Genomic DNA, 20,621 nt, shown 5'->3' on the forward strand with positions numbered 1-20,621 from the left:
ACTATTTTAAAAATTCAGATGTCTTGTTACAAATAAAGCATAAATTCTTACCCATTGAGTCTTATTGAAAAAGCCCTTCCAATCCACACAGACCACTACAACTGCAGGTGGCAAGTGAGGATGAAGCAAGCGGGATAGGCAATTTGATCAACACATGTTCAGATTTCACAATACTATAAAAATTGGCCAATTGGTAATCTCTTTTGTGTTTTTGCTCACTATTAGTTCTGGATGGACCTGTCTTCTTTTTTCAAGGTATAATAGACAGACAAGACAGACAGACAGTTGCAGCATAAATGCCATGTGTCTGTCCCCCCAATTTCAGAGCATCAATGACTACTTTAGATGCTTTGTAAGAAGTAAAAAAAATTCATCTGGTTGTGAGCAACAAATTAAGCAACTAATAGGAACATTTCTTCTCTCTCTTTTACCCTTTACATGTACATTCTTATGGTGCAAATGTGCATGACTTTTATCTCTGTACTCAAAAGCAAGCACATAAGACCTGATCCAAATAAGGATCCAAGTACTGAGGAGCAGAACTTTATGACTTTAGCCTTCCTAAAACTGAGTTACTAAAGAGAAACCGGGAGGTCACAAGATGGCAGTGTCGTGTTGCAAACACCAGGCAAAATATTGTAAGGAGGAACCAAGATGAGAGAGGAGTAAAAAGAACTGATTAGATGAAAGCAGAATTTTTGGAAAGAGGAGGGTGAAAAGGAAATAGGTCAAGAACTCAAGTGTATTATGTGAACCAATTTCCATCACATATTGGGCTGATTTTGACATTTCACTGCACCTGTCAATATGAATTGATAACAATGTGAGTAACTATTTCCCTGGAAGACCTATGAATGGGAAGTCAAAGTCAGCAACCGTGGGTGTCACTGCTAGAAGAAATTGCAAATGATATAGAAACAGAAATAAAGGAAGAAGTAAGAAGAGTCACTTTGTATTACTCAACATTCTGAATACGCATTTAACAAAGAAAACATAGTAGTCCCTCCAGTTCCAGTACCTGTGGGCATCTTGCTGCACTATAGCAATCTCCAGCTGTGGCAAAAGGAACAGGCTTCCCAAATATGGTTTGAGCAAATCGGAAATCAGTAGCTAGGAATACAAAATAACACACTGTTGTTGCAAGTGAAATTATCCTTGATTAGCATATGAACAATGGTGAGAGAAATACAAGTGCCAATGGGCATAGGGAGTTCTGATTATCTTAAATGAAGAATATGAATTTATTTCCCAACTTGAGATCTATTTTCTTTCTCACAGAACTAGGACAGGGGATAAATATGGACCTTCAGAAATGGGTTAGATTTGGTCCATGCGCAACTATTCCTGCTCCCATCTTTCTTCCTTTCTTTATATCACGTTGCCTAACAACCAGTAATCTTTGAAAAATATTCCCCTCCCATTGCTGCATCTTCCTGGGGAAAATAACACACCCCACAAATTTAATTTGCCACCAATTTTCTCCTTGAAAGAAACAAATGAGTTTCATTCTCCCACTGCAACAAAGTATTTGAAAATCATAGTTTTAAAAACGTAGTGTATTTTATCACATAATAGTCACCACCACAATAATTGCACCCCGCTTCTGGGGAAGGCAAAATAGGACTACAGTATTGCCTTTCTCTGCAAAATAATCCACTCACTTGGGAATTGCATTGTGTAATATTCACCATCACATAGTAGCCATACCACCCTCTCCCACACACAGATAAATGGGGGAGGGAGTGTGACCATTATGCAATGAGATAGGATACTTGCAATTCAGGACAAATTCTGTGCAAAATTCACAAGTAGTTCTTTTGCATTGAAAACAACATTTTCTGCACAGGAAACAGGATTTTTTTTGCACAGGAACAATATCATTTTATGGAGAGAATATGTATCCTGCACACAAAAAATGCTGTTTTCTATGCAAAATAACAATGTGCAAATGTTTCACAAAGTCCCGAACTATAAAGATTCATGTGCCACTGATCTTCCAGTAGCAAACATGAATACTTCAGACAAGAGCTTGCCTGTCATCTCACCATATCTTCAATATATCATATAGCAGAGGGATAGAAAAATAGTATGCCTTCAAAATGGCACAACTAGGCATTTATATTGCATTTGTACTTTGCACTGATCTCTCAGTAGCATCATACAAGAAGCTCAGCCTCTCACTGAACATCAAGAAAACAAAAGTGCTCTTTCAGCAGTCACCAGCCAAGTTTCTGCAATATCAGAAATACAGCTTAATGGTGTAAAGAAAATGTTGACCATCTCCACTACCTTGGCAGCCACTCTCCATACAAATCAACATCGACATTGAAATACAACACCATCTGAGCTCTGTGAGTACAGCATTTTTCTGAATAAAACAGAAAGTGTTGGAGGATCGGGATACCAAGTGATACCAAGGTGTTTGTGTATAAAGCTATTGTCCTCACAACCCTGTTATATGTCTGTGAAATGTGGATTGTCTACAGAAGTCACACTCAACTCCTGGAATGATTCCATCAGCATTGCCTCTAAAAAAAATCCTGCAAATCTCTTGGGAAAACAGGCAGACAAATGCCAGCGTTCTGGAAGAAGCAAAGACCACCAGTGATGCTCCTCCGGCATCAACTCCACTGGACTGGCCACGTTTTCTGAATGTTTGATCACCATCTCCCAAAGCAGTTACTATACTCTCAACTCAAGAATGGAAAATGGAATGTTGGTGGACAGGAAAAGAGATGGGCTTAAAGCTAACCTTAAAAACTGTGACATAGACACCGATAACTGGGAAGCCCTGGCCCTTGAGCACTCTAATTGAAGATCAGCTGTGACCAGCAATGCTTGAAGAGGCTTGAATGGAGGGTGAAAGGGAGAAATATGCTAAGAGGAAGGCGCTACAAGCCAACACTGACCAGAACCACCTTCCACTTGGAAACTGATGCCCTCACTGTGGAAGAACATGCGAATCAAGAATAGGGCTCCACAGCCACCTACGTATCCACCGCCAAGACACAACACTTGGAGGACCAGCATACTCAGACAACAAGGGATCACCTAAGTATAGTAGAAAGTATAACATCAAAACTCACTTTTAATTTCCAAAGAATTGGGATCAATTCGTATTTTTCTAAAAATGGTGTAGCCTGCTGCAGGGTAGTCATTTCTGCACATGCAGTCTTGACGTCTGCTTCCATTAAAAGGACATTCAAATGGATTCTGCAGCCTACAAGTAAATATTCCTCAACTTTAATATAGTCGATCATATAACACATCACATTGCTATTCCATATTAAAAACCAAGAAAGTTTGCTTCAGTGTTACACAGAGCATTGTATGTACATGTACTAATATGCAGTTAAAAATGGAAACACAATTTACCTATGTTAAATTCACAGATAAGTCTAGATAAGTACTATTGATTTCAGTAAGAGAGGAATAAGTATGTCTATAGCCCTCCCATTTAAAAAAATAATCACTGTCTGAAAATATTTTGGCCTGAACCACAGCAGACTACTGAATCAAGGGCAACCAGACACCTGAGTCACTTCCTTTGATTCACTGAGTATATTTTAGCTGGGACAAGCAATTAGATTTAGCTGTACAGCTCCTTGCTATATTTCAGGTAAGACAGAATTCAGAAGCATCCTCTATAATACTGGCTAAAGTACAGAAAATGTCCAACACACTGCGTTTCATTTTACAGTAGTCTCACTTATCCAACATAAACGGGCGGCAGAATGTTGAATAAGCGAATATGTTGGATAATAAGGAGAGATTAAGAAAAAGCTTATTAAACATCAAAATAGGTTATGATTTTACAAATTAAGCACCAAAACATCATGTTATACAACAAATTTGACAGAAAAAGTAGTTCATTACACATTAATGCTATGTAGTAATTACTGTATTTACGAATTTGGCACCAAAATATCACAATGCATTGACTACAAAAATGCGTTGGATAATCCAGAACGTTGGATAATGAGTGTTGGATAAGTGAGACTCTACTGTATTTCCAGATTCTAAAATGATACATTCAGATCTCAATATATACTTTGAAATTATTCCTGTATGTTTTTAACTAACACATGGTTATTTCTCCAAATAGACAATACTGGTAGTTGTTTAAATATTTGAATTTTGAAAAACACAGTACCGATATCCATATACTTCTGAAAAGTTATCTGCTTCCCCTTTAGCCAATGTTACATATTCTTTGGGATTTTCTAGCCACATGTCTGAACAATAAATCTACAAAATAGAAATGACAACATCTTAGAATTAATTTAGGTGATAAGGGCTTCAACTTACATTGCTCCCAACTAAGATAAAAAGAATCACATGATACCTTTATCATTTTTCCCTTAATGTTAAGCAAATATTCACCATCCTTTTGAAACTTTTTTCCAATCTGGATTTCTTTGCAGCTGGTTATCTTCTTGCCTATAAATAAATGCAATGTTACTTTGTTTTAATCTATTCCATCTTTCTGCTAGTTTAGTTACTGGTATATCCCTTCCCCCAAAGCTAGAACTCATGTTTGGAGTATTCCACTGAAAATACTTAAATTATATGGTCATTACTTACAGTCTTTTGGATGGCATCGCCTTCTTGATGCTGGTTTTAAATGTGAAAGGCACAAGTCACTGGATAAACCATTTTCAGTCATGCATTCCACTCTTCTTTCTGTTATCCCCATTCCACATGGCACTGAGCACTAAACAAAGGTTACAGCATTCACTGAAAAGACCATAAAGCAAATCACAACTAATGTCATCATTTTTTTTTTACTAAGGAACCTTAGCTTGATTCATGTCCTATACTCACCTTATGCCATTTTCCAACTTTCCAAGTTGCAACATGTAGACAAGTCTGAATGTCACATTTATCAATCAGAGTTGGTTGGATCACTGGGCAATCTTGATAAGCTATTGATCGAAGGCCATAAGGACGAGTGTTCCAAGCATTGTGTGCTTCTACACAGTATGCAATCTTATGTTTATACTCAAGATTACAACCAGATGGACACTAACATGATAAAAAAATAGTCACACAATGAATACAGATATTCTTCATTCATGACAGTCCCATGAAAATGGACATGGGTTTCTACCCATCTACTTGAAGAATATTACCAGTCAACAATCACAACGGTGTAGCAACATTCTGAAAATGTGTGTATTAGTGATCTGTGTGTATTTTGTAAGAAAAATACCACTAAGCATTGGGGATCAAAAATCTATTGGCATTCTGCAGTCTCTTGGATCAACATTATTTCTGTGATTGAAAGGAATCCAGTTGTGAAGGAAAGTGAAATTTTGAATCCAACTGGTTGTGTCTCATAACAGCAATAACCCCACGTATTTCTTGATTCATACCATGAGAACAACACAAGAAATTCACATTTTTGTGTCCATATGGCATTTTGCAGATAAATTACTTGGATTCATTCCAATTTGGATGCTATAGTTATTACAGGTCTGGTTGAAATAATTTTAATTCATTGCTATTCAGTGAGAATGACATGTTTCCATTTGTGAAGCTTGGGGATATGGACAGGATCTTTGGAGAGGTGAAAAGCACCACTTGGTACTAAACCCTTGCTCCTCCTGGCTTACTAAACAGTCGAGACTGAAAATGGCTGAGTGAATAATGGGAACAATTAATGCTGCTATACAATAAGGCAGGGCCCCAACATGCCCAAAGGAGCACTTTGAGTCCCAGTTAAATGAATAAAGTGATAAGGATGTTGATGATAGTAATGATATTCAATATAAAATATATAGTTTTATTAACAGATAAAGATAGATCAATCTGCAATGATAAAAATGAATTAATAATTACGGCTTGTACTCCATTTAAAAAAATAAACTCATGCCATCTGCAATAACTCAAGAAAGAGTTTTAAACTTTTTGTACACTGAAGCATTTGCTGTCCTCAAGAATAAAATAAAAAACCCAATTATAAAGGAATATCTACCTGTGACAAGTCAATTGTCATCACAACAAATTTACAGGATTCCATTCTGCATTTTTTAATAGATGTTGGCTTTACAGCAGGATTGCACAGCCTTTCATTCACTTGGTTTCCCTTTTCATCTACACACTTCACTTTCCGGTGTATTTCTTTTTTTCGACATGACAAAGAACACTGAAGATGAAAAGAGCAAATTAAATGATTTCCCACAATAAAATAAAATATGTCCGTTTTTTATTAAAAGAAAATCTCAACGTGGTATGTGGTTTGAGTCCTGAAATCAGTCAGCCTGATCAAACATGTAAGATATGGTACAGAGATATTAAAATATGTTATGAAAAAGCATGTCTAAAACTAAAAGTGAGATAAGTGCTAAGAGCAGAATAATATTTAAAGTTCAAGGGATTGATTTCACTCAGATTACCTATCCTCCATTATTTTGTGGATTAAAGCATCAGAGTATGCCAAAGTGGCAAAATATATTAATGAGTAAAGAATACTGTGTGTCTCCCCTAGATGAGATTAATGATACTATGCAGGCCTATATAGGTGCCCTATATGCTTGTTGCAGAGTTTACTAATATCTTTAATGATTTTAGTAATCTTAACTTGAACTCATACACTTACATTTTGCCATTCCTCAGCTGACCACTTGTATTGTGCACAGGGAGGCAGTGTGCAGAGCTTTATACTAGGTGGCTGGGCAAGAGGACCACACATCATTTTATTAACTTGACCAATGTGTCTTAGTCTGCAATAAACATCACGTTGCTGAATTCCTTCTCCACAGGTCACAGAACACTGAAACACATTCAAATAAAAAGATACAGAAATCTTAGATTGAAGACTTGCACTCATTTACATGGAAGAAAATCCCACAGAATTCAATGGACCTTTTAAGTAGACATCTATTTAGGTGTCAGTAGATTCCTGTCTACAGGGAGCAGACAACCCACCCACCCCCCACCCCCGTTGCAAAAGCTCCACTGACTGCTAGTCTGTTTCTGGGTGCAATTCAAAGTGTTGGTTATGACCTTTAAAGCCCTACATGGTTAAGGTCCAGGCTATTTGAGTTGACTGCATCCCCTTGTATGAACCTGCCCAGCCCCTGAGATCTTCAGGAGAGACCCTTTTCTCGGTCCTATCTCCATCTCAAACTCGGTTAGTGGGAATGAGAGAGCGGGCCTTCTCGGTGGCAGGCGAAAACCTTTTTATTTAGACAGACTTTTAAAGATGAAGGTTCTTAAGATCAATTCAGGGGTGCTGTGGTTTTTAACTTTGAGTTTGTTTTAGCGATTTTAAACTGGGAATTTTATATTTAATCCTGCTTTAATGTTCATATATTTGTATATTTTAAATGGTTGTGCTGATGCTTTTATGTTAAGCCGCTTTGAGTCCCCTTCGGGGAGATAAAGCGGGATATAAATAAATATAATAATAATAAGAAGAAATAGATGTGCTGGTAAAAGGTCACTTACATGGTAATCCTATGCATAAGATAAGTTCCATTGTTAAGGCTTACTCACTTCCTAAAACAGCAATGTTTACACAAATGAAACCAATTGATATAGTTCAGATTTTAGTTAGGTTTACTATAGGGTTACATTATTGTTATTCTAGGTTGTATACCTAAGGAGCCCCGGTGGCGAAGTGCGTTAAAGCACTGAGCTGGAGACCGAAAGGTCCCAGGATCAAACCCCAGGAGCGGCGGGAGCGGCTGCTGTTAGCTCCAGCTCCTGCCAACCTAGCAGTTCGAAAACATGGCAATGTGAGTAGATCAATAGGTACCGCTCCGGTGGGAAGGTAACAGCTCTCCATGAAGTCATGCCGGCCACATGACCTTGGAGGTGTCTATGGACAACGCCGGCTCTTCGGCTTAGAATTGGAGATGAACACCAACCCCCAGAGTCAGACACGACTGGACTTAACGTCAGGGGAAAACCTTTACCTTTAGGTTGTATAACTAAACTGAATGATCTTATTTAAAAATATTTTTTGTCTAATATTGTCTAATATTGATATTGGTAGGAATAGAACTTAGAATAGAATGTGGGGGAAATGATATAAAAATCAAGAATAAAAGCCAAATAATTTATACTCATAATTTACTCTCCACTTACTTCGGAAAGATTTACAAAATGAAATACTGAAGAAATCCTGGGCAAAACAAAATAACATATAAAGTTGACTTAACCTTAAGTCTAATAGCTCATCTCAAGTATAGTGAAGTAATTGAGCCATAGGGGTTATGTAAGTATTGAATTCCCATTCAATACATTATTCCATGGATCAATTCTGACTGCATCTTAGTTGTTCGATGGGATCTGGACAATGGAAGGACTGCTTCGGTGATTGACCTTGGCAGCAGACCTGGCTTTGTCACTTAAAATAGCATACAAATACCTTTCCCTTTGCTAAGAAGATTTTTCTGTATAACCAGATTCTCTTGGGAATCCAGGCTAAGATTCTTTCTTCAAGGGGGAAATGAAACCATCAAACTTCTTATGGTTTGAAAAGAGACATAGTGGTGGCTAGAATCACTTTCAGATAAGATCAGGCTCAAATGAGAAAGCTTAATTATTCCTCTAGGCATATTTTTGGAATGCAAAAGCTTCCACAGAAAGCTAATGGGGAAACAAAAATCTCTTGGGAATATTAATGTATGCTGTGTAGTTAAGTAAAAGATATCTCACAAGAACATCATAAACATCCAATGATCTCATTCCATTCCATTAAAACACAACCTTGGATTAATGCCTATACCGCTACAGTTCTTACTATACAGAGACTTTGATTATGAGAGTTTAATAATACCTATTTGGAGCCTTGTTTATAATGTATGGATATAAATTGTGCTTCTCATAGATGCACAGGAAAACATACAAAAGGGGGATTTGTACAAATTTTGACCCATAAAACAGTCCATAAAGGCCTTGCTTCCCAAAGATCAAGTAAGAAAATACAATATAGGTCTCTCTCTGTGTGTGTCTCTGGCTGCAGAAACTTTTAATATAAGCTGAAAAGCAATTGAGAAAGTCATTTATTACTCCTCAGTCTGGGGAATGCACTTGAACTCACTTAACAGGCAAATTGGGAAGCATTCACTGACTCCTTCTGCTCAAGTGCATACAAAACAGAGGATATACGCCTTCAAGTAGCTAAAGCTTACCATTACCAACATTTTCCAGTTCCCAAACATACCTAAGTCTTGATTTTTCTGTACCTTTGCTTCTGTTTTAAGACCATATTGCCTTCCAGTCTTTTAATGTAATTTTATATGGCATGTTTCCTAAAATGTATTCCTTATATTATCATTATTACTATTATTATTATTTAAAAATACGAGCTATATGATCATCTAGAAAATGTGATGGGGGAACTCCATACAACTTGTTTCTATTAACATAATTTGAAAATCATGTAAAGCTGAAGCATCTATTATCCAGATTCATTTTTATCATTACTCTTAAGTTGATCTGTATGGATGCATAGAGAAGAGGGACTTTTTGTATGCTGTTTATAGTCTGCTGTACACATTGCACAAATTGCTGCATGACACATCCCATAGAATGCTAATTAACTTCAGAACTACATTGAGAGTTTGACACCGACTATGCGGTGCAAAAAAAAGTGGTTATGTGCAATGATTCAGAAAATATTTTTGGCCCAGTGGTTGGGGAGCTACTTCATAAAAGTAATTCATTAGACGGAATTCTCTTTTAACCCGATTTTGCCATATTGCTGTATTCATTCTACTACTTAGTATTTTGCTGCTATTCTGTTATTTTTTGAGATGAAAGTACAATTGCAGCAAAACTGGCAAAATAAGGCTGATTGCATCATCCTGTAGCAACCCAGTGACTAGCACCACAGAACTCTGTTGCTCAGGATGGTTGAGGGTGGGTTTGGAAGTGGTTTCAGGGACATTTTGTGACTGTGGCAATGGTACGTCAACTGTAAAGGTGAAAAGGAAATTGTCACATAGTCAATTTTTCACCATAGCTGATTAATAGTACCATTGTGTTTGGGTGATGCGAATTGCAATGCCTCAGCTAGCTGAACCTTTAGCATTGTTTATTCCACAGTAAGAGCAGTGGTTCTCCAGGATTTCACAAAGGAGAAGTTCCCAGGTATCCTTATCTGAAGATACCGAAGATTAGCTCTACCTGTCTTTTGAACGATAGTGGATCTGCCAATGCAGTAGTAGCAAATTCACTTTTGATTTTATTGCCACTTCTCCCACAGCAAAACCAAGCTGGACAGAAACTCTGCTGGTGACAAACCTGTGGCCCAAGATCAAGAGAACATCAATGCAGAGGAACTGTAGTAGGAGGTACAATAACATTAAAAGTGGCATCACTGCTCCAAAACAGCAGATCTATCAACCAACTATTCTCTGAAACTTCATTATGTGCTCCTTCTTTCCTTATATCGTTTGCTTAAGCTGCTTTGATATTAGAACTGCATAAAATCAGCCTTCAAATGCAACATGTATGAACCAGATATTGTTATTGTTGCTATTCTATGATTTAGTAAGGAAAATATGATTGTTCTTTCACTGTCTGGTAGAAACTACAGCATGACTTGAGAGCAAGACAGATACCTCATTCCACTTGTTAGCCTTCCATTCAGGACATCGGGCAGATCTGCACTCTTTGTGGGTTCGAGGCTTCTTTAAATGTTTGCATTCATCTTCTCCTAGTTTAGTTTGGAAGTTGTCAATGCAATATACTTCACGGTTCTTTAAACCTTTCCCACAGGACACAGAGCACTGTTAAAAAACACATACATCGTAAAAGTAAACCTGTCTCCTGTCATTTGGCTTTAACATTATTCTAAAACTAAAACAGTCAGATATTGGAATGAGGACAAGTTAATGGTATTATACAGAACCAGGTCCACCTTGGCTACAATCCTATACACAGTGGAGGGAACTTGTTTGAAACGTGAATTGCTAGCCTTGGAGGCTCCCAGGAGTGGCCATTCGCCCTTTCTTTTTGTGAGGGTGGGGACCAAAAAGGGAGTATGTAAAAAGGCTCATTTTGTCCACCTTTGATTGATAGGATTGCATTATTAGACTGTTTCTATCTGGGGCCAACCAGATGACTCTCGAAACTCACAAGAGTGTTACTTTAACACCAATGCACACACACACACACATCTTAAGAAATGACAACTAGTTCTATCTTTGTTTTGTGATTCAGCTGTCAGTAAATCTTCCTCCCTTACTTTGTCTAATTCAGTTTAGAAGAAACATTCAGGGATGGATGCAGCTATTCTACCTAATCATTACTTACCATGATGCTACTACCAGATCCAATTGTTTTTGTTTTTCAGCCACCTTTTTTAGAGATTCATGGAAAATTGTTGTCTGTATCCATTTTAAGACATGTTTCATGAAACTGAAGATAAGCTAAATGGAAAGGGATTACAGCATTGGCAACTCTCATACTCTTTTCTGTCCTTCCAAAAGGGAGTCATAATTGCTTCACGCATTAATATTCCAGGTAGCAACTTATCTTACTTATACTTTGCCATGGGTCTTCTCATTGGGTCATAGATAATAAGCCAAGCTTCAGACAGGAATTAATGAATCATCATTCCCCTTTCTTTTCAGAGTTCCGGACATATTATTTGCTCTTGCTCACTCGCTCTCACACACAAACACACACAAACATTTCCTCTGACTTTTATTCAACCCACAATTTCATTAACACAAATCATAGAAACATAAACATTTAGAATTGGACAGGATCAAAATGTTCATAGAATCCAGTGGAGAAACTTCTAATACACATTTTAAAGGTGGTCATCTGTGAGGTATCCTTTTGTTGTGAATTTCCCCCATTTTGTGATTTAATGGTTGAGAATAGGAAGAGGTATGTTGCAGTGATTAATTGTTATGTGAGCACATCTGTTCAGAATAAGCTTTATTAAAGAAGCAGGCCTTCATATCCCTTGAAACATAAAGAAAAGTACAGAGAAGAGTTGGGGAAGGAAAGAAAAAGATAGCATCATACCTGCTTATTAATTGCACAGAGAGGAAAGGGGTGTAAGTATATTTATAATGTCGTGTAAATAAGACATGATTAGAATATCTCTAGAGTACAGTACTTAAAAGTACTTCAACAGCTGGAATGGCATACCTATTTGTAAAAATTTCATACAAATAAGCATATCTAAATTAAACACCACTAACTCACTAAGGTATTTTCTATTAAGAATCAATTGGCATCAACAGCAGGAATGGCATCTCCTTCGGCAGCAGTAAAAGCATACTACTAATGCCACTATGGTATTTCATTAAACTTCTTTTTCTGATGTACTTGGTACCACTTACTTTTTTCACAAAGCCCCATGTTTTTATATTGCTGAGATTACAAGAATTTAAAAGGAAGCTAGAGCAACGTCAGTGCTATTCAGAGGAATAATGACTATTAGAGGCCGAAGATGGAGGAAGGATTCCATATGGAAGTGCTTTTCTGAATGTCTTCTCAACTTGGAACTAGCTGTAGATATGTATGCACAGTTACCACTTTTCAGCGACCTAATATTTTCCATAAGTAATTATTAATACAATTCTAATTTTAAAAATGGGGCTATTATCCTAGAATGTAAACTAAATTGTTAGCCATAACTTTATTTACCAGGCCAGAGTCAAATAGAACCCACCTTACTACAAAATTTGAATAAATCTCCAGAGAAAACAACAGGACTTCCCAGGGGAAAAAATGGTTAGGACTGATAAAGTATATACCCTCCTCCCCTTTTCTTATGCAAAACTCACAAACCCTGGAAGCTTTACATTGGGTAACATTTATAATGAGGAAAAGGGCTCTGCGTGAAGGATATACAATATCCCCTGTAAGGTTTTCTTCTCTTTTATCTAAGCTCTTGAGTAAGACGAGACAGAGAACCTGTCACTTTTGCAAACCTTATCATTAAAAAGGCATTTCAAAGAGCAGCTTTAGAAGGATTAAGTATCAAAGCACCCCAACGATAAGATCCACATTAGAGTCTTTACACTGTAAACACAACTTGATAAATGGTGGCACTTAAATAAAAGGGTAGGCAAGTGTTTTGAAGAGACAGAGCATGTATTCCCTATTATCTTCCAAAGGCTTGTTTTTCTTTCTTTTTTAGTTAACATAACTGTAAGGCAGACCTAATCATTTCATTTTGTCATCTCAAGCACCAAGATGAAAATATGTCTGTATGAAAACACTAACTTATTCCCTCAATGGTTTTCATCCACCTAACATCAGCAATGCTTTTTACCAGCCACTGTCCTTCCAGATTTATTGTCAAAACTATATTAATTGAAGATGACAACACAAAAAGGAAAACACATTACTTGGTATTCTTTCCTTGAATTGCAATATCATATCAATATAATGAAATGTCTTGATTAGGTGTGATTAGGCTAGATAGACATACAATTAAGCTTGTTTAAATGCCATCTAATTCAAAACAAAACTGAACACTCCTTGATGGAAATCATCAGGATTTAAAATATTAATTAAAAAGGGGTTAGTGATTCATTACTAATTGGTAAAACGACAATTCTGTGCTCTTCAAATACATACCTACTTCAATAACACTATGCTAAAGTCATCACACACACACACACACACATGCACACAGAGGTATCAGTGTTTGCTGCATTTTGAATAATTGTGGGGTTTTTTTTTACATAAATCGCATTAATGTATAGACAGAATGAAGATTATATACTGATTTATGTATATTTTTAGGATATAGCCATAAGAAGCTTGCTATATCATTCCATAATATTGGCATTCCATAATATTGGCAGCTATGGCTCAATCCTATGCAATCATTGGAGCTGTAGTTTTAATACGTCTTTAACTTTCTCTGCTGAGTTCTGGAACCTCAAAATACAAATCTCATTGTGTGAATTGCATTATCTCTCATCCCATGGGGGAAGCGTTGCCACCCATCGTCCCCCCCCCCTCCCATTGCTTGTAGAGGAACATGGGAAGGCCCTCATGTTGCCACTGTGGCAGCGAACACAGCTTCCTCTTCTCCTTTGGTACAGAGCTTGGCCAGAAGTCCCTGTACATCACCTAATGAGCTCCGTGCTGAAAGTGGAGAGCAAGCGGTGTACAATGGGTCAATTTGCATATGTGATAAGTTAATAATTCCACAATGTAGGTGCACCCAATGATGAAAATAACAATAAGAAGAAGAAGAAGAAGAAGAAGAAGAAGAAGAAGAAGAGGAGGAGGAGGAGGAGGAGAAACAACAACAACAACAACAACAACAACAACAACAACAACAACAACAACTGGTGAGATCACAAACCTTTAAAGGTAATGGAAAATGAGCACGCAAAGATACTGTGGGACTTTCGAATCCAGACTGACAAAGTTTTGGAACTTTCTTTGATACGAAATCCATGATATATATCTCGCTTGCTGTGTCATACTATGTCTTTGTGTCAATAATAATAATAATAATAATACAGTAGAATCCCAGTTATCCGATTTAAACGGGAGGACCCCAACTCAGGTTACCCAGCGGAGGAAGAAAACTTCTCGCTCCATCAGGCGCTTGGACCCAGGGAAGCGCGAGGCATGCCGCTGCTTAGCGACATGCCTCGTGCTTCTCTAAAGGCCCAAGCGCCAGGCGAAGGGAGAACTTTTCTCCCTTTGCCTGGCGCTTAGACCCAGGGAGGGAAGTGCGATGCATGCTGCTAAGCAGCGGCATGCCTTGTGCTTCCCTCCCTGGATCCAAACGCCTGACAGAGGGAGAAAAGTTCTCCCTCCGCTCGGCGCATGGGCCCAGGGAAGCGTGAGGCGTGCTGCTGAGCAGCGACACACCTCGCGCTTCTCTAAAGGCCCAAGCGCCGAGCGGAGGGCTTCTCCCTCTGCTCAGCACTTGGGCCCAGGGAAGCAGGCCATGATCACTACTGCAGCAGCAGCGATCACGGTGTGCTTCCTCCAGCCTCTCCCTCTCCTCTCGCGAGAATGAGCTCCTTCTTGCGAGAGGAGAGATAGAGGCTGAAGGAAGCGGCCTGCGATCACTGCTGCCGCAGTAGCGCTCGTGACCTACTTCCCTGGGCCAAGCCCTCGCCCCTTGGGAAGCAGCCAATGAGCGCTGCTAGGCAGCGGCGCTCATGGGCTCCTTCCAAGGGGTGAAGGCTCCTTGGGGAGGGGGAGCCCGGTGGCCCCTCGGATAATCCAGAGCCTCGGATCACTGGGGCTAGGATTACTGAGATTTTACTGTAATAATAATAATAATAATAATAATAATAATAATAATAATAATAATAAAGAAAATATTTATCTTAAGAAAAATGTCACACAGATAGACAAACAGAGGCACAACTATGTGGCTCAAATGATTCATTGGAATTTATGTTATAAGTACCACCTCCCAGAAGTAAAGAACTGGTGGGATTACAAACCTGCAAAGGTAATAGAAAATGGGCAAGTAAAAATACTATGGGACTTTCGAATCCAGACTGACAAAGTTTTGGAACACAACACACCAGACCTCACGGTTGTGGAAAAGAAAATGTTTGGATCATTGATGTCGCCATACCAGGTTACAGTCGAATTGATGAAAAACAACAGGAAAAACTCAGCCGTTATCAGGATCTGAAGATCGAACTGCAAAGGTTCTGGCATAAACCAGTACAGGTGATCCCGGTGGTAATCAGCACACTGGGTGCCATGCCAAAAGATCTCAGCGGCATTTGGAAACAATAAACATTGACAAAATTAGGATCTGTCAGCTGCAAAAGGCCACCTTACGGGGATCTGCACGCATCATCCGAAAATATATCACGCAGTCCTAAACACTTGGGAAGTGTTCGACTTGTGATTTTGCAATATGAAATCCAGCATATATCTCTCGTTTGCTGTGTCATACTATGTCTTTGTGTCAATAATAATAACAATAAACTTTATTTATATTCCACCCTATCTCCCTGAGGGGACTCAGGGTTGATTCCAACAAACAAAAAAGGCAAACATTCAAAGCTTCTGTACAACAATAAATACAAACATATAGCCCCCCAAAAACCCACATATGAAAACAATTTATAACATGACATCTATAGATTTAATAAAACATAACCTATCAAAATACTATTATCTAACCATAAAACTTAAACATAAAACATCCGAGTTAATTTAGTTACATAGAACAGATCAAACATTACGTAATATAAGAAACATGAAGACACAATAATTCAGTTAGGATTTAAAAAAAACTACTTATAATTTTAGACAAATAATACGAAACTAGGAACGGAAGAGAAGCAAGAAAAGGGATCTAATAGCTGTGGAAAATATAGGTGGTGGGGGGGAGGGGGAAGAAAGAGTACGAATTCTACAAATAAAAATATTTTAGTGACTAGCTGGATAATGTATCTGCAATTTTACTGCTTTAACTTGGTCAGAATTTTTTAATGTGTGTGTCAGGATCGACTTGAGAAACTGCAAGTCGCTTCTGGAGTGAGAGAATTGGCCGTCTGCAAGGACGTTGCCCAGGGGACACCCGGATGTTTTGATGTTTTTACCATCCTTGTGGGAGGCTTCTCTCATGTTCCAGCATGGAGCTGGAGCTGATAGAGGGAGCTCATCCGTGCTCTCCCCAGGCGGGATTTGAACCTGGCAGCTTGCAGATCAGCAGCCCAACCTTCAAGTCACAAGGCTTTAACCTACTATTCCACCGGGGGCTCCTTGGTCAGAAATTGAAAAGTACACATGGTATGTATTAGGTTATTAGAAAAAAGTAGAGGTGCCCACCTCTTGGAGAAACAGCTACCCTGTTTCCCCGAAAATAAGACATCCCCGAAAAATAAGACCTAGTAGAGATTTTGCTGAATTGCTAAATATAAGACCTCCCCTGAAAGTAAGACCTAGCAAAGTCTTTGTTTGGAAGCATGCCCACCAAACAGAACACCAGAGCATGCGGGATTGGTAAATGTACATATCATAGAGTCTTGTACATGGAAATAATGGTAATAACAAGAAATTCTTGATAGGATTCACAGTTCAGTTATGCTGGTTTGTGATGACAACTACTCTACAGTATATAATAAATGTTCATTTTTTTGTTCAACAATAAATGTGAATTCTTCTTCATGGAAAAATAAGACATCCCCTGAAAATAAGACCTAGCACATCTTTGGGAGCAAAAATTAATATAAGACACTGTCTTATTTTCGGAGAAACACAGTATATGACTATGATTTATAAAGATACAAATTAGATACAGTAGAGTCTCAATTATCCAAGCTAAACGGGCCGGTAGAAGCTTGGATAAGCGAATATCTTGGATAATAAGGAGAGATTAAGGAAAAGCCTATTAAACATCAAATTAGGTTATGATTTTACAAATTAATCACCAAAACATCATTTTATACAACAAATTTGACAAAAAAGCAGTTCAACATGCAGTAATGTTATGTTGTAATTACTGTATTTACGAATTTAGCACCAAAATATCAAGATGTATTGAAAACATTGACTACAAAAATGGCTTGGATAATCCAGAAACTTGGATAAGCGAGGCTTGGATAAGTGAGACTCTACTGTATTAACAAATAATTCCAGACCTGTCTCATTTCTAAACAATTACTATAAAACACTTTGCAGTATTTTGGGAAGCTGATTAAATAAATTTATCTCTCAGAATATTCATAAAGATCAGAGTGGATTTTTGCCATAAAGACAAGTTTTGAATATCATTAAATAATTTGGAAATGATAATGACCTATACAGCTCTATTCTGCTTGGTTCCAGGTTATTTGAAAGGCCTTATCTTCTCTATATGAGCCTAGTATAGCTCCGAGATCATCTGGAGTGACCCTTCTCTTTATCCCACCACCTTCTCAGGAATGTTTGGTGGTAACAAGATGGCCTTGTTAGTTGCTGCTCCCACTTTGGAACTCCTTCCCAAGAAATGCCAGGTTGGGAGAGATTAAAACATTTTTGTTCCACTAGGCTTGTATATACAGGCAGTCCCCAAGTTACAAACAAGATAGGGCCTGTAGGTTTGTTTTTAAGTTGAATTTATATGTAAGTTGGAACAGGAACATGTTTAAGTGTAACTCCTGATAATTGGATTTTGAAAAAAAAATGGCTTGTTGTGGAAACAAGCATTGGTGATAAAGCTTCTCCTTTTCCCCATGACAACTCCTTCATTAAAGTTTTTTTGGGGAAAATTTAGAGTAAACAAAATACTTCATTGTAAAATTAATACAAAAATGCCTGTACTGCACAATGGCACATGGAAATTCTAAACATCAGATTTATGGATTAAATTGAAGCCCACTAATCTCTTATTTATATTAAGATTATATTACTGTACTTATCTCCACTGAACTAACATATCCCATATGTTCGATTCTTTAAAAAATAGTAACACATCAAACAGTACAAACTGGGATTGATTAGGACTGTTCAAAGTCTGCGGGTTTTTCTGGTAATAGGGATATGCCTACTAAACCCTCTTCTTTAAATATTAAAGTACTGTACAAGGAATATCACTCAAATGCTGCCCCATTGCTATATACGAGTAAACTTATACGCTGTAGGTGTCATATTTATATTTAGTGGCTTGAAAGCACACTTAACAATACAACCTTAGACTTAGATTGTTTGCAGAAATAAACAAACTATTCTGGGAAATACTGAGATTATTTGGCTTGTGAAATTTCATAAAACACTCTTCTGCTTAGCTTTCTTCCTTGGTGCTGCTGCCCCTCCCTTTAGTACCATTCCTAGAAGTCTTTGCTTTGCCATCAGGTTGAAAGAATCTTTGAAAAGTTGCTGGCTATTTGGAATTCATGCTGCCCTAAATGTCTGTGTTCAGAACTAAATTTTCAAGAGAAAAGAATTTTCAGGTGTGAAAATAAAATAAAACCACATACTATAGTTGACTTTAATATGTTTCTGTTAAACCTTATTAGGCTAAATACTTCAATACCAGTTTTACTGCTATTTTTAACTTCTACACTTGATAGCAGTCAACTAATCAGTAACAAAAGATCACATAATGCAGTGCGTTCATTTTAAGATCCTTTACATTATTGTTCTTTTATACATTTTTAATCTTGTAATTTGTATTGCGTTTTAATCGTATGTCAACTAAGCTGCCCCGAGTCCCTTCGGGGAGATGGAGACAGATTATGAGAAATATATTATTATTATTATTATTATTATTATTATTATTATTATTATTATTATTATTATTATTGTACTCAACCTGTGGGTCCTCAGGTGTTTTGGCTTACAACTCCCAGAAATCCCAGCCAGTTTACCAGTTGAAGGCAAGACATCTGGGGACCCACAGGTTGAGAACCACTGACATAATGAAACAAAGATCACATGATTTCATATCACATCATCAGTAATATAGGATGAGCATCTCTTATCCTTAATTCCCAAATCCCAAAATACCCCAGAATCCAAAGTTGTCCACATGGATGGCTGCAACAGTGAAACTTTGGCTTTCCGATGGTTCACTGTACCAAACTTTGTTTCATATAAAATTATTAATAATATTGTATAATTGCCCTTTTATGATTCATACAAACCTCATTTGTGGTTTGTATGAACCGTAAATTAATTTCATGTTTAGACATCTCCGAAATATTGTATTATGCAGGAATAAGCAGCCCCCCCCCCACACAAATCTGAAATCCAAAACACTTCTAGTCCAAAACGTTTTGGATAATGAATATTCAATTGAAAAATGAAACCCTTGTGTTCTCCTTATTTTGATTAGTGGAGATAAAAGGCCATATTGCAGGTAACTGGAATGATATTTTTCTTGTTTTGTAAGTGCATTATCACAGCTTGGCAGTGTCTCCAGCAATTTTTCCCCCTAACCAGTTCTAGAGGCATACAGTTACATTTGCGTGCTGACCAAGGCCTCTCATTCAGAGTTGTCAAAAGCAACCTGACAGCAAATAACAACAGTAATAATCCAAGAATATGATTGCATGTGGATGAAGATGCCATCTGTTCTGCTTTGGGTCAGATCTCACCTGCAATACTGTCCAGTTCTGGGTATCATAGTTTATCATAGATACTGACAAGCTGGAACATGTCTAGAGGAAGGTGCCCAAGATGGTAAACATCTGAAAACATATCATATGAGGAATAACCTAGGGGTTGAGCATATCTAGGGTAGGAATAAGAAAACCATGAGAAGTGATGATAGCTTTCTTTAAATACCTGAAAGGATCTCATGTAGAAAATGGAACAAGCTTATTTTCTGCTAATCCAAAAATAAGATGAACCAATTATTTAAAATTGTAAGAAAATATATTCCAACTAAACCCTAGTAGGTATTTATTTACTATAAGAACAGTTCAAGACTGGAATAGACTGCCTTGGATGGTAACAGATTCTCCTTTTTTGTAGAGATTAGAAAGCTAGCTCTGAGGAGTGCTTTAGTTGTGTATTCCTAGATGGCAGGAAATGGGCTAGATAGCAATTGCTGTTCTTTCCAATGATTCTATGAAATTTTTAGGAGAAAATATTTTTTCATTCTTATTACCATGATTATATATGATTATGTTGTGTGATTCCAAATGTATTTGCAATTCTTAGGAGAATTCACTCTAAAAAGAATTTTCTACTTTTAAAAATATTATTATTATTAT

General features: G+C 37.5%; 1 protein-coding gene across 7 annotated transcripts in view; it reads right to left on the minus strand.

Moving 5' to 3' along the window:
• Positions 1-20,621, minus strand: part of adamts20 (ADAM metallopeptidase with thrombospondin type 1 motif 20) — an 80,301-nt gene that overhangs the window by 6,099 nt on the left and 53,581 nt on the right. For 5 of the 7 annotated variants that reach the window (XM_062982495.1, XM_062982494.1, XM_062982496.1 and 2 more), the window contains 9 exons: positions 10,578-10,745; positions 6,602-6,775; positions 5,978-6,148; positions 4,825-5,025; positions 4,585-4,714; positions 4,346-4,440; positions 4,154-4,248; positions 3,087-3,220; positions 1,019-1,110 (listed from right to left, as the gene is read on the minus strand). In XM_062982495.1, the coding sequence (XP_062838565.1) occupies positions 1,019-1,110; positions 3,087-3,220; positions 4,154-4,248; positions 4,346-4,440; positions 4,585-4,714; positions 4,825-5,025; positions 5,978-6,148; positions 6,602-6,775; positions 10,578-10,745 (1,260 nt within the window). Of the gene's footprint in view, positions 1-1,018; positions 1,111-3,086; positions 3,221-4,153; positions 4,249-4,345; positions 4,441-4,584; positions 4,738-4,824; positions 5,026-5,977; positions 6,149-6,601; positions 6,776-10,577; positions 10,746-20,621 lie in introns of those variants that run through there. The other 2 variants (XR_010006714.1, XM_062982497.1) reach the window with 2 other exon arrangements.

Source organism: Anolis carolinensis, chromosome 5, assembly GCF_035594765.1.
Source record: "Anolis carolinensis isolate JA03-04 chromosome 5, rAnoCar3.1.pri, whole genome shotgun sequence".
Taxonomy (NCBI): Eukaryota; Metazoa; Chordata; class Lepidosauria; order Squamata; family Dactyloidae; genus Anolis; species Anolis carolinensis.